Source organism: Lygodium microphyllum, chromosome 8 (genome assembly GCF_053477565.2).
Source record: "Lygodium microphyllum isolate KBCC chromosome 8, Lygodium_microphyllum_v1.1.10, whole genome shotgun sequence".
Classification (NCBI taxonomy): domain Eukaryota; kingdom Viridiplantae; phylum Streptophyta; class Polypodiopsida; order Schizaeales; family Lygodiaceae; genus Lygodium; species Lygodium microphyllum.
Window position 1 is genome coordinate 63,515,441 of NC_141142.1, and position 15,743 is coordinate 63,531,183.

Consider the following 15,743-nt stretch of genomic DNA (forward strand, 5'->3'; position numbering starts at 1 on the left):
CTGTATGGTTCTTCCTCAAACAGTATGAACAAAATGATCCAAGAATGGTTGGTTTTCGAGTACATTCAGTGGTTAAATGTCCCGCTTGATGGGCCTTTCCACGCCATGTATTAGAACACATCACATCTCTCCCACCTCCCGCAGGAGTGGATATATTGGTGGTATTCACCTTCAGTGTCTGTATCTATTCTGTAATCACATCCATAAGCTCCTTCTTGGTACTTGTGACTGAGCTGGATAGGTAATCCTTCAAAATTTCACCTCCTAGAGTACTTGTAGTAGGGTTTTGGGAAGCTTTTGTAATTACTACATACACTGGTTGGGTTGATCTAGGAGTTCCTCTCTTTTTATTCTGATTCAGAACTCCTGTTGAGACTTGGGGTTGTTGATTCCAGTGGGTAGGATTCCAATGTTGTTGAGTTGCCATTGGAGGAACTATTTGAGACCACTGCTGTTGTGGTTGAACCATCATTTGAGGCATTGTCGTTTGCGGCTATTGTAGATTAAGTGCATTGTACTACAGCACTATTTGCATCCAGGGGTAGTGATAGGGAACTGCCCTTGGAACTGCAAATGGTAGATATACTATTCTTGGTACGTGAGGAGGTCAGAATCCTCTTCTTGAGGTCATTGACAACCTTGCTTCAACTTCGTCATACAATCTTGCACCTTCCACTGCAGCTTGCAGATTAATTAGTCTTCTTAATTCCATGAATTTGCAAACTTCTGGTTGTAGGCCTCTGAGAAACACTCATTTTTAGATGCCTTAATCCAAATGATGATTGGTCCATCTCTTCGAGATGGATTCCATTCGCGAGACATAAGCTTCTACTCTTTCTCCAAAGGATTGACTTAGGTTCATGAACTCCTCTTACATCCACTCTTAATAACCTTCACACTTGAATTTAGTGAGAAATGTCAAATTTAGGTCATCCTATGTGCCAAAAGTTCCTAATGCTTGTCTCTCATACCACTGCAACGACGTGCCCTTGAAAGTAGCGGGGAATATTGCAAGCCAATGCTCGGGGGTTGAGGCATTGTTAGCCACACATGCTACCATAAACTATGCTACATGAAGATTAGGATCTTCATTGTACTCTCCCAAAAAAATGGACAATGGAACTACATTTGCTGGCATGTCATCAATATTTCCATGACGAATTTGGCTAGAAAGGGGACCTTGAGTCGCCATGGGGACTTCTGTAAAGAGTGCTTTTAGGGTATCAAAGGAGGCTTCTGCTGCAAGCTCATTCTCAAACTTGATTTTTGTCTTCTCTTTTCTCACATACCTCTAGACTCATTCTAGTGCTTGTCTCTTGATTGCATCATTCATCAGGGGGTTGGCTCCAACTAGTTAGTCTGTACTCAACAAAACAGAATCAAAGGAGCTTCAATCTCTAGAGGACTCTCTGGCCAACATTTCTTCAACTTCCTTCTTTTCTACATCTTTGAATTCAACCTTCAAACCACTACAGAGGGGGTGATATTATGTTCTGAATATATTAAAACTCATTCTTCTGAGGATTGTTGTTGTGTCATCATCATAATAATGCCAGCTTCTGATGGTTTCAATAGTGTAAGTTGTGAACAATACTCTATCCATCAACTTCCAATGGGCTATTAATTGGATAAACATGAGATTGTCAGTACACCAGGTATCCCACATGTCCTGTTGTTGAGCATCCACGAACAAATTCCAACTCTTTTCTTTCTTGTTTTCGTGAACCTCTACTTACCACGACTCCTAAAGCTTCTTCACGATCTTCCACTTGATGATATCTGAAAACTACTCAACGAATACCAAATCTTTCATAGATGGTCATTCTCTCTATTTCTACACTTCAGTTTGTTCCCAAATAATTTGCCATCAAGATGCAAGTTTCTGTTGCTTCAACAGGAAGAGGGAATAGTCCACCATATAAAGCCCGTATCATGATGGTAATATGTTTTTGCCATTGTGGAATGAAATTCTTGTGAAAAGTGGCTTTGGTAATGAGAAACTCCAACTCTTCAGTGGAAGAAGGAACTTTGTAAACATCCATTGAATTCTTCTCTTCTTTGCAATGCCATTTCCCTCATTTTTAGCCTCTTCTAATGCTTGTTGATGGCATGTTTCCCTAGCTGCCCACAAAAAACATGGAGCCCCAAGAGAGATACCAAGGCAAAGGGGTTTCTACTGTAAGAAAATCTACCTTATAACATCAACAAGCTTTTGTTTCATTCTTTAGAGAACCACAACAAGGAAAAGAACACCACTAGCAAGAAATCTTGACACATCATCATAGAAACAATCTCCCATGGCTTTAACTTCACTAGAGTCCTATAATGTTATTCCATACTAATATATGTAGAGTATAGGCTTGCTTTGAGCACTCAACCAAACAAGTCCAGAAGCATGATTTTGACAGAAAGGGCAAGGTAGTCAATGCAGTCAAAGGAGGCGGACTACATACTCCACCCAAAGATCAAACTTTGAGCTTTTTAATTGCAACAGGTTAATTATATGCTATTGAAGCTGGAATTATCATGACTACTAGCACCAGACTTTCCCTCCAATGGATCCTCATTAGGGGATGTAGATTTTACTCATTCCAATTACTAGACTTGTAAAAGCCTAGTGTTGTCATTTATTGTCAATGCCTCCTTGTGTTGGAATTGGTAATTTATATGCATGCAATCTTCCTTGGATGTGGTAGCAATTTCTCCATCTCCCTCTTTGGAATCAAACCCTATTTCTTTGTCACCCATCACCACCATGATAGGTCTCTGTTCTACCATTCAAAGTTGATATGACAAAAATTTGAGTGAAGTATCGCTGGCAATAAGGTCATGCAATTCAAGAAGTTATCATGATTCAATGTGTTGCCAAGAAAGCCCGCATTAGCATTTTATCTAACAAATGTGTCCCTTCTAGAAGTTGGGAGTTGGTGCATGTATTAGCTCTATAATTACTACAATTATCAAAGTAGCAAGGTACTATCAAATAAATTATGATTGATTTGATGAGCCATTCACAGTTTCACAATACAAGATATTTTATACTTATACATGCATGTCTTAATATTTGAGACAAGCATACAACTACTGGTAGCTATTTTTCATTACATGAGCAACACCACTACTATGTGTTCTGACTCCACATCAAGTGTGTCTATAGGACAGAAAGGCATGACCTCATTACAATGTGTTTTTTATGTAAAGAGAAAGAGGGGGAAAGCATAAAGGCTCTAGAACATACGTGGAGGAAAAGAAAAAGAAAAATGGGAATGGGACAAGGGTATGCTTTTATTTTAAACCTTGTACCAAGCCGCACACAACCAAGTAAATCGCCCATTACCACCACCATGCATAAAGTGTGCTCCATGTTGTCTTGTCTGCCACATTCTGAGAGCTGATGTTGAGTCAAAAGACGATGGAGATGCTAGTATATTCCATCGTTTCGCACCAACATGAGCCCATTGTGAGGTGTACTCAACCCCATTCTGCACCTTGATTATATCATTCCATTGCTTGTGGTCCATTTGGATCGATACAAGCTACAGAATATTCAATATGAGGTTCATCTTTAGCATTGAGAACCCTGGACCTTGAATACAATCTTGCCACCAATGAAGCACATCCTCAAGGCACCACCTTTCACTCCTTACTACCTACCAGTAGGCACATGTTGATTGGCACAACACGATGCCTTCACAAGGATCACCACAAGTTACTTGAGTCTAATCATTTGGTAGGGGGTACATGGCATCACTCACAAGACACTTCTCACATAGCAAGACATATATGGGGACTAGGCACCTCATCTCACCTTCCCTTGCAGCTTAAAGGAGTGTTTCAATGGAGCAAGCACCACTACACATAGTCTATAGATGCACTTTTCTCCAACAACAAGGCATATCTACAAAGCCCAACATTTTAGGGGGGGGTCACATCATGGTGGGGGAGAGCACATTGCCTCATGGTGTGTTGGGAGAAGGGGGCACATTATGTCATGGGGTTTGTGTGTTTGTAGGGGGGAGGCATTTTGTTACGATATATATGTGCATGTGTTTGGGGATAGCATATCGCATCATGGTGTGTATGAGTGTTGGGGGGAGCATGTCACGGGGTGTGTGTGTGTGTGTGTGTTGGGGAGGGGGTTTTTGAGTTCAAACAAGAGGGCCTGAAATTTTGCAAGGATGAGAGAATGCATCACATCATGGTAAGGGGGCACACTGTGTCGTGGTGCATGTGTTTGGAGGGGAGAGGAATTGTGTCAAGATACATGTGTACGTGTTTGGGGGTAGCATAACACATCATGGTTTGTATGAGTGTTGGGGGGAGCACGTTGTGGGGCGTGTGTGTGTGTTGGGGAGGGGGGTAATTATGCAAGGATGAGAGAGCGCATCACATCATGGTGTGTTAAGGGGGGGTGGGGGGGGGGGGGGGGGGGGGGAGAAGCAAGGGGGAGAGAGCATGTTGCATCATGGTATGTGGGTTTTTCTCCTTTGTGGGGGTGGGGGGGAGTAAGAAATGCCATGCCATGGTTGGGGTGGTAGGGTGACAGATGCCACAACGCACTTGGAGAGCAATGCCATGGGGAAAAGGGGACCACCCACCTCCCTCTGAAAAACCCCACTCCACCAAACTCCCCCACGATTTTGGCACACATCCATTCCCCTCCAAAAAAAAGGTTGCTACTCTCCCCCCCACCCCCCACCCCCCTCTCACCCCCCCAAATACCCCACTCTACTTGACTCCCCTATGACAAGACACATCCCCCCCAAACCTTCCCCTGAGAAACCCCACTCCACCCATCTTCCCAATGACTTGACATGCCCCCCCCCCCCCCCCCCAAAAAGCCTCCCTCTACTCAACTTCCCTACGACATGGCACATCCCTCCCTCCCCCCAACCTCCCCTTGAAAAAACCCACTCCACCCAACTTTGATACAACATGACATGTTCAAGATGCAGAGGGAAGAAAGAGAGACTGAGAGAAGCTTTCTCACAAAGCAGACAACTCTCCTTCTTGATTATTCATTATCTATCTCACTATTAACTTGCATATACAATATCAAGTAAGACCTAAGTCTACATAATAGTGTGAAAGAGACTTAGTCACTAAGTCACTAGTACGACTAGTTCTAACTAACATTATTATGGCACACTTGTCATCTAGCTAACTTGCAACTAGAAAGAGTCGGTACATCTATTAAGTTTGATTCTTCACACTCTCCCTCAAGCTCAAGTTATAGCATGTATCCCAAGTAGCAAACTGAAGTGAGTAAACTTATCCCTACCAAGCGATTTGGTAAAGATGTCCTGTACCTGGTCTTTTGTCTTCACATGGATAAGATCTATCTTATTTCCAAGTACAATTTCCCTGATGAAAGGGTAATGTACTTCTATGTGCTTCAATCTTGCACGATAAACAAGATTACTCGCAAGAAGCACACCACTCATGTTGTCATAGTATAACTTGATTGGTTTATCCACACATACGCCCAAGTCATCCAACATCTTAATCAGCCATACAACTTCACATGTAGCTAAGGCTACACCTCTATATTCTGCTTCAGTACTCGAGAGAGCCACAATGGGTTGCTTTTTACTACTCCAAGTAATCATGATGCTGCCAAGACTGAATGCATACACACTTGTCGATCTTCTATCGTAGGCACATACAACCCAATCCGTATAACTGTAACCTGTCAGATCAAGAGTCTTACCATACTCGTAGAACATCCCATAGTGTAATGTAGCCTTCACATACCTTATAATCCTTCTCATTATATCTAAATAAGGTTTCCTTGGCTATTGCATAAACTAATAGATCAACCCAACTGAATAATTGAGATCCGGTCTAGTGATGGTAAGATAAATCAAGCTACCAACCATCTATCTATGCATAGTCACATTCTCAATCTCATTTCCTGTATTAACTGTCAACTTGACATTTTGCTCTAGTGGAGCATCCATGGACTTGCATTCCAACATACCATACTTTTCTAGAATTTTATATGCATATTGCTTTTGCAACATCCAGATTCCTTGAGGTGTCTATACGATCTCAATACCAAGGAAAAATTTCAACTCTCCTAAATCTTTTATTTGAAACTCACATAGTCATTCTATGTCCTGTGTGTCCACCTATAATTTCTACGTCATCTACATAAACCACAAAAATCACATAGTCATTCTCTATCTTCTTAGTAAACAAGCTATGATCAACTTCACCCATTTGAAATCCAAGATTCTATAAGAATGGCTAATTTTTCCATTCCATGCCCGTGGCGCTTGTTTACGTCCATACAATGCTTTCTTCAATATGCAAACATAAGATTGATATCCAGCATGTACATATCCTTCCAACTAATCCATATAGACTTCTTACATTAAATTACCATTCAAGAAAGCATTATTTACATCCATTTGATATAGATTCCAACCTTTGGATGTTGGCTAATGCAATGACAATCCGTATAGTCACCATCTTCGCAACAAGACTAAAAGTCTCTTCATAGTCAAGCACATACTATTGAGTATGACCCTTCACAACCAACCTGGCTTTGTATCTCTCAAGCAAGCCATCTAATTTACATTTGACTTTGTAAATCCACTTGCATCCAATAGACATCTTGCCTTCAGTCAGCTTAATTAAATCCCAAGTTCCATTTTTCAGCAAAGCATCATACTCTTCATCCATTGCTTTATACCAATTCTTATTCTTAACTGCTTTTGCAAATGGCATGGGTTCTTTGTACTTCATTACTTCTGTCATGTATGCATAGTGCTTAGATGAGTACCCACTATAAGTAAATTTGTCAAGGTTTTCTTTCTCTCTGCAATCTTCATAGCTCAGGTGCACTATGAGATTGTGCTCTCTCATGATGTAGTACATACCTCTGCTTAACACCAAGTGTAAAACAAGTGCCTTCCCTTTGCCTTTATCCATGTCCAATCTTCCCCTCACTAACATATCCATGTTAGTGGAATGAGATCCATGACTTTGCAATCTATCTGTCATCCAAGGACTCACGTTGGTAGATACATCATGTGTAGGTCCACCAGCAATAGTAGTATCCTGCATTCCATTTTCAGCATATGTACTTTGTGAAGACTTATCATTAACTAATACTTGCTTAGCACCATACCACGATACTAGCTCATCAAATACTACTTCATAACTTATCAAAGTCTCATGAGTAGACAAAACATAGCACTTATAATCCTTCTATTCTTGCGAGTAACCAATAAAGATAGACTTCACTGAAAAATGAAGGTAAGAATAGCATTGTACAAGACATTGTCCAAAAGAAAACATTGCATGTAGGACTTCTGCAAGTATACCAATACCACTTGAAGATGTCATTCACAATTTCGTATTCATGTGGCAAGTGCAATAGTTTGACTACAATTTTTTGTTCCCAGATAAGGCAGTGATCTCTATTGTAGACTTCACAAAGAACTACTCTTTCAAGATGCAAAATGAGATCCATTCAATGCATTGGTACACTAAGCATGTCACTATTTTTGTCATGATTGCTTATTTTCGCATCACATTGGGTGCAATAAAGAAGACCATGCACTTTTTGTCTCAGACAATAAACAACATGATACCTTGTTTTTGTAGCATGCTTTTCTTTTACATACTCAATGACTGAGAGATCAAGGGCTCAGCTTTACAAAACAATGGGTTTAGTCGAATAGTATAGTTTCATAATTCAAAGCAAAGGATTGTTTTACTTTGTTGCTAGATATTGGGGTCTTACTAGCATGGAAATGACTTCCAACTTTTTCTACTCAAGACCTGGGAAGGGAGAACATGATGGGGCAATATAAAAGAGAGAACTAGGTTTGACAAGGTTGAATAACCTTGATGTTGCTTTAATAGTCCATGTTCAACACGACCTTGTCCTCAAAAAGATTCGGTTAAAAGAGCAGTACGTCTTATGTGAAGATTCTCATTCCTTTAAATTAGTAATACATTATTCTTACTATGAAGCTTAAAAATAGAGATAATTATTATGAATTAGCTCAAGAGGAGCATTGAAAAAATCATATCATCATAATGTGTTGTATTTAGCTTCTTTGAGATAGCAAGAGAAGGAAAGAAAGTTGCACGAGTGAAAATTAGCAAGCCCCATCTAGCATCCACAAAAGAAGACTTAAGTAAAATATAACTTGAAAAATGAAAATCGGGTAGTATCACCTGTGATACCATTAAAATCAAAGCCCTGCCAATAAGAGCTCAATAAACTCTTGAATGTTAGATTCATCTATGAAATCAAGCACAAAGATTGGGCATCTCCAATTATCATAGTACTCAAGAAAAACAAAAAGATCTAAGTGTGTAATAAGGCTTTGGGAACCCATTGTGGCTTGGTGTTGTGCTATTTCACCTCCTCTACCTCTAACATCTTAGTCTCAACAAGTGGAAAGTAGGCTTCACTAGTGTTCTTGTAAGAGGGATAGACTCTACGCATTTGTGTTTTCATTTAGGAATCCACTTCTTTGAGGTTGCATTTGGTTTGGATACCCTACTCACTAGCTATTCATTGTCTTTGTGCATTTTGAGCAACTTTTTAAGCAAGGTTCTACCCCCCTCACTACACATCTTACTAGGTGTGGCTAACGAGATCAATGGCATCACTTGATTTGAGGAAGTGAACTTGCCCTTGCTAAAAGCCATAATGAATTTTATGTTGGGAAGGATCAAGTGTATTTGTTATCTATCGTAATCTATAGTACACTTGGCTTGTTATTTAAATATTCAAACAAACATAATTTCTTTTCCAGCTCTCGCTACATTAGACAATATGTAGAAAATTATGAGGCGGCATTTAGCCTTCATGGTCACCATCACCTTGCATTTTCCTTGTAGGGTGTAAGGTGTGCCTCCATATGGATTAATTTTGGTAGTACTTGGTACAATTGAGGTTGCTTGATAATCTTTATACATCATGATATTAATCAGCTGGCAAAATCAAAGTTCCAATTCTTCAAAATTGGTTCGCACAACATGCACATTGAAAATGAGTCAACTAACAATTTTGAATAATGTTCAAAGGTGTCATGCAATCAAGACCAATGACTATGCTCCTACCTATGTTGCTCCAACATCATTTTGAGTGCCAACTTTAACGCGAAATCAATTACTAGAAGACCACATTAAGTTGCATTTATAGTTGGACTCGATTTTAAGCAAGGAAGAGCTTCATGCAACCAATACATTGGGTTTAAGTGACCTCTTAATTGATGTCTTGACCTAGATAAGCCACATTGGTATACACATTTATGACATGGATTATTATACGATACTTGAGTACAATCCACTCTTTAGGAGTGGTTATTGTAAGAATTAATGTATATAAGTAAACATATGTCATTTTGTATATTATAATTTATTTAAGAAATTCACCCCATAAAAAGCACATATAGAGAGTTTCTATTCAACACCCCACTCTTTCACAATCCTAGGAAGTATTGCAATCATTTTGGCAAGGGAGGGGTGGGCATGAGAGCTTCATGTAAGACTTCGAACACACTTCATACAGAACTTTATGCACACTAGGCTCAACCTTAACATGGAGATTTGGAAGCATCAACATCTAGGACATACACAATTTCAAAACCTCAACAATGTGGCAACCAACCATCAAAGACCCTCAAGCACAAATAGCACCAATATAACAAAGGACACCTAGTGTGTTGGTACAAGCATACCCTTAACACAAGAAGAGACTACAATAGTCAAACATGCCCTACCAATGAGCTGAGGGATGAAGAAGTCATATACTTGTAGTGAGAAGCAAAAGAGGCAGCCATCTAGCATAATAGAGACTCAAAGGAAGCTCAAGGCATGCTAAGGAGCAAGCAAAAAGCATCCAACCATGCATTCAAACAAAGCCCACCTATACTGACAGTGAAGTGAACCAACCAGCATAAAGAAGCTTTGCAATTCTAGGAAAAAATCAAGGCCATACAAAAGCTAATGACATTACAACCTAAAAAATAGAAAAATAGAAAGAAAAAGAGTACCACCAAGAAAGGGACAGAAGGAGAAAAGACCATATCTAAAGAGGATGAAATAGTGAAAAGAGAAAAGAGGAGTTGAGAAGGGAGGAGGAGAAAAGAGTGCAAAGATAAAGAAAAGAGAAGCAAGATCTTAGGAGGAAACAGAAGACATACCCTTAGCTATCTAAAGATCAATACAACAACTAAGTAGAGTTGAAGAACTAGCACTTATGGGTCCTAGCATCTAAGCCACAACAAAAGTTGGAACCAATCAAAAAACAAGCTGAAAAACTAGCACTCATCTAAAGATCAATACAACAACTAAGTAGAGCTAAAGAAATAGCACTTATGGGTCCTAACATTCAAGCCACAACAAAAGTTGGAACCAATCAAAAAACAAGCTCAAGTACAATTGGCATGGTAGTGTACCCAGATTGGTAATATGAAAATGCAAGGCACCACTTGACACTCTACCTCCACCCCCACCTATAATGGCAATCACTCTCTCGCTTCAGATAATCACAATGGAATGTAGGTATTAGAATTAGCTATAGGATAGGCTACACATGCTAGAAACACAGCTTGTATTCCTTTTTCAAGAAAGATAGACACTACTTGATACTCTACCTCCACCCCCATACCTAATGGCAATCACTCCCTCAATTCAAACAACCACAAGGGAAGGTAGTAGCAAAAGGAGGATAAGTTACACATGCTAGAAGCACAATTTGTATCCCTTTCTCAAGGAAAATCGAAGGACTTGATGATTACTAGAGACAAATAAATAGAGGCTTTGGAGGTAGAATCAGAGAAGAGAGTTAAGAAGATACCAAGAATAGAAGGTTTATGCATCTCCATGCCTCTTCTCACTCAAGGTCCCATGCAAGACTTTGAAGATATGCTAGAGAGTTTGGAGGAGCAACAAGACCAAAAAGACAAAACGAAAGGCAGAAGTGGCCACTCTTGACAAGGAAAAGGAGGACTTTGTATCTTACAAAAAACAAATAATCAAGGACATGTTCACCCTATGAAGAGAATTGGCAGCACTCTAAGGAAAGGGATAACAGTGGAAATAGATATGAGGAAACGTGGGAGCAATATGAAGTGGAAGGGAAAAATAGAATACAACTGGAAAGTCAGTATGCCAATGCTATAAGAGACTACAAGAGCAACTACAATTAATAAGAAACACACTCAAACGAAGTGTGGAAGTGACCCTACCTCAACTTGATTACAATTTAAGGAAGACTATATGCTATGGCTTAGGGAAGCCAGCAAACTCTCAATTTAAGACCAAAAGGCTATAGGCATCCTCACCCACAACCGCCAACATCACCACGATCCTTTGACATAGAAGAATGGGATCTAGCAAAAATGCATGAGCATGCACCTACTACAAGTACCTAACATGAATCCTTTCCCTTAGGAGCAACAACAAATTTCAAGTAGCACAACAGAGAAAGAATGTAAAAGATCAAGTGGAAGTTTGTATCCTCAACCTAGTGCATACCTAACATGCCATTTAAAAAGGCTAGAGAGCCCAATCTCATTAGTTGAAAGTGAGATCAAAGCATTGCAACAATGGGAGTCCCAAAATGTACCTATACAATTCACATTTTAGATTAGGACCATATTTCCCCTTAAGGTGTTGTAGAAAGTAATTGAAGTGCAAAGGAGATTGGGAAAGAGATGGCTTGACCATAAGAAGACCCTGGATCATGCCAATAGGAGTACGCATGATATTGGAATCATAGTGTTAGAAATACCTAAGAAAGTGCTAGGGTATGAAGCCCAATTAGGATAGAGAAGGGATAGAGAAAGAATATCTTGGACACTAAAGTTAAACTTGGATAGTATTTTTTAGCAACATGCCCTTAGAAAGAGGAGATTCTATTGACATGGCCTACCCACGAAAGACATGGTGTAGATTATGACCCTGAGAACCACACCACTTTTCCCTCATCTTCAACATCAATGCTTATAGGAAAGAAGACAGCCTCAAGTTCCATGAGAGAGACTTGGTCCTCTCTTTCATGTGCTCTATGATGGACTTCTTGGATTGTCCAAACCCAACCTTCATCACCAATTGCAACTACCTACAACTACCTTTGACCTCACTTGACCAAAAGAAAGTATCAAATGAATAAGGCATGCATGCATTGCATGGAAGTAAACCACTATGCTTATGGCCATGAAAGGCCTATCATGACCATAAAAAAGGACACACACTCACTCAAGAGAGAGGACTATAACCAAATCTACACTAACCAAAACAATTCATTCAATTTTTATATATGTAACATGCAAGTAATCAAAATGCATGTTTTTAAACCTTTAATATGTTTAACCCAAAACAAAGCCCCATCTTTAACAATAGGAACATTCCTTGCAAAAGTGCAAAGAAAACTAAATCAATAACAAATGAAAGTTCTACCAGCACCAAATTATCAACCTCAGCCACCACTACAAATACTAGGACTAGCCCAAGCACAACCACATCATCCAACACCAACTCCAAGAAACACCACGAGCCAATCCAAATGTAGCAATGTATTGAAACAAGACCAAGTGCTTCATCTACATCATAAGATGAAAACAGAATGGCAATGCATATGGAGGCATCTCACTCTAATCCCAACTACAAGCCAACTCTAGGGCTACATTTGCACAGGGTGGCTTAGGTAGTCTCATAGAGAATGCATTCTTGCTCTCGATTGTTACTCCCCCTTCAATTGTGTGGTCATTGGACAAGGTATAGCTAGTCCCAACAGAAGGTCTACTTTAAGGATGGGTTTCCACAATTGATTTGGGTGCTAAATTCAAACGCCTCTAAATACTAGTAATGGTTCTACGGAAGATCTAAATGTAAATTGGGTTTCTTGAATGCAAGGGTCGACCCAAATGACGGATTGGAGGGCGAATTTGAATGCAAAGAGAGATTCAAAGGTTTGTTCTAGGTATAACATGGATCTGAACAGAATGCTCCAATGATTGGCTCTGAATGCTTTTGCTCGAGAGTTGGATTTGAATGTAGATATTGAATGGTAGGTTGGCTTGTGTGTAAGAAATTCTAATCAAATGCAAGAAAAATCTTAATTTGAGAGCAAGTCTCGAGTGATGGGTCGATTTGAGTGCAAGAAATACCCCTCCTGAAATCTTTTAAGAAATCCCAACAATAGAAAAATACGGCGTGTAACATACCCATGTGAAACAAGATGAGGCTAGGATACCACCATGCTTCCACTAATTGCTTGGGAGATTCTCATTAGCCTCGGTGGCAATCCTTTATATCCTTCATGGTAGCTCGCTCTGCCTAAGATTCAGGATCTTTTGAAATAGATGATTCGGAAGCCTAAGTGTGCCAGAATGGAAGGCACCCAAAGACCTCATCCGACCTACATATCCATTCAAATCAAATGCTGCTAGTAGAGCCTAAGAGTGCTACGTTCAAGTGCCCGAAGGGGTTGTCCCTGTTGGAGCATTTGACTGCTACGCCTCCGCCAGAGAGCAGCTTCACCGCCCTTGGATCTGTGGTGTGGAAGAAAGGGGCAATTCAAAGCTACGATTGATGGGTATGGGCTGGAAGGCACCAAAGAATACTGCAGATGGTGGCTTTGAGGGCGATAGGCGCCATACTTCCCTGGGGCACAGAGTCGAAGGCGTCACATTCTTGGTCCAACAGGCAATCCGCCAAGAAGGTGTTGCATTCGGCTTTGATTCGACCAAGCCAATGTGGCGTTTGGATGGAAGAGGAGCAGCGGATAGGTGGCAACTTCCAAACCACTCGAGCTCTTTCCCATTTCAGCTTTCGAATGATCGCATCCAGCAAGTTCCAAAAGATTCAGGCTTTTTAAGCTCCGGACGATGGCGAGCTTCCAAATGTTGGGGGATCTCTCCAAAAGCTTTTAACCTTTGAGCGTCAAAGATGATGAGGCTTCCGTTCGAATGTGTCTCATGCTTCTTTCAAGAAGGTTCACCTATAGGGGTAAGTTCAAGCCCAAAAGCTAGGACATCTAGAGTGTCATCAAACTCTTGAGTCTTTCATGATGAATGAAACTATGAAAAGCCTCTTGTTCAACCTAGGAGAGTGCTCCAAAGAAATATATATTAAAGAAATGCAAGGAATTATGTAAAGAGTGTCAAATCTAAAGGATGGCTATGGAGATTGAAAGAGGAAGAGTGAGCTCATGAGATAACAAACATCAAGACCAAATATCACACAAGTGAATTAAGTTCCAAGATGAAAGCTTGGCCTCGTAATCACAATCTTGTGTATTTACAATGACACAAACACTCTGTTGGAAGTACAAAAGTACTATGACATTTTATTCAAAATGAAAACAAATACAATACTTTATAAGAATAGACTAGGCTGCACTTTCTACCATTGTGCATATGAGATTTTGCATCTTGAGCCCACACTGCTCCAGACAAAGAGGCTACCCCTCCTCAATTATAACCAAAGAAGTACAAAGTGTGTAGAGGCTTTAATGAGCAACCACCTGCAAAGTGTGGGAACACCACAAACATGGTAAACACCAGAGGTTGTCGCGAAAAAGACTAAGTGTGGGTTCCAAAGACATGGTGGACATCCAGAGGCTGTAACAGGGGTCTCACAAAGTGTACAGAGACTGTAATACAAGGTTACATGAAGAGTTTACAAGCTTATGTCCGAAGCATTATAGCTAGACAATACAATGTCAAAAAAGTCTATTAGAATACAACTGATAAGGCTCATTCTTCTAGTAATCTTCTTCTTCTTCTTCTTTTTCTTTTTCTTCTTCTTCTTCTTCTTTAACAGCAACTAGATAGACCTTTTGGGACCTCTTCTTGGTATGACAGAATTTCTCGATGTGCCCAATCCTTTTGTAGAAGTCACATATCAATTGGATCTTTCTTACCCTTATACCTAGTATCTACATATAACATTTGTTCATCTTTAGAGATATGCTTAGTTCTTCTTTGGATTTTACTTTCTTTTCTTCTAGCAAGAAGGCTTTAATGTCAACCAGTTTAAAACTAGGCATGTTGATCAATGTAGTAGATACATTATTATAGTCAAGATGCATGCTTTTCAACAACACACCAATGCAAATATCTTCATCTATCTTGAGATCAATTCCTATAAGCTAAGTTAAGAGACTTTCCATGTAGCTTAAGTGAGTTGCAAGAGATGAATTTGATTTCATATCTAACATTAAAAATTCAATAAGTAATCCATACTTAGATGACTTTGATTGTGTACCAAACAAAATATCTAATCTCTTCCATGTATCATTAGAGGTTTCATAGGTATCCACATGGTGGATACAGCTATCATCCATTTTCAGCTTAATGATGGCATGTGCTTTGTCATCATTCTTTTACCAAGTAACTGCAAGGTCCACATCCCAAGGCTTCTTCTCCTTGCCATTAGTAATAGCCCAAAGACCCTTCTTTATCAAAACGAGCTTAATACGAGATTACCAAGTATCGAACTCGACCCCTTTGAATCGAACAATTGGAGAGTCTCTGTCCATGCTAGAGCAACAAATCAGTAACAAAACTCTCAAATTTGAGCAGCAGAAGATTTAATTATGTTAAGAGACACAAAAATGTAGTATCAAATAACACTTGATAAGTATCAATATATACTATGCTTTCAAGTACTTGAGTTTGATGCTTGGATTTTTTTCTTATTACTAATTTGATGAAAAATGCTTGCTAAAAACTTCAATTTTCAGAGAATCACAGTAGCAAAGATTT

At 39.7% G+C, this 15,743-nt stretch overlaps 1 protein-coding gene across 2 annotated transcripts in view; it reads right to left on the reverse strand.

Annotated features, from left to right (window-relative positions):
• Positions 1–15,212: 15,212 nt before the first annotated feature.
• Positions 15,213–15,743, reverse strand: part of LOC148032387 (diiron containing four-helix bundle family ferritin protein, putative (Protein of unknown function DUF455)) — a 131,545-nt gene continuing 131,014 nt past the window's right edge. The window contains exon 7 of one of the 2 annotated variants that reach the window (XM_087683037.1): positions 15,213–15,518. In XM_087683037.1, the coding sequence (XP_087539163.1) occupies positions 15,450–15,518 (69 nt within the window). In that variant the 3' untranslated portion in view covers positions 15,213–15,449. The remainder of the gene's footprint in view (positions 15,519–15,743) is intronic. The other variant, XM_087683038.1, reaches the window with a different exon arrangement.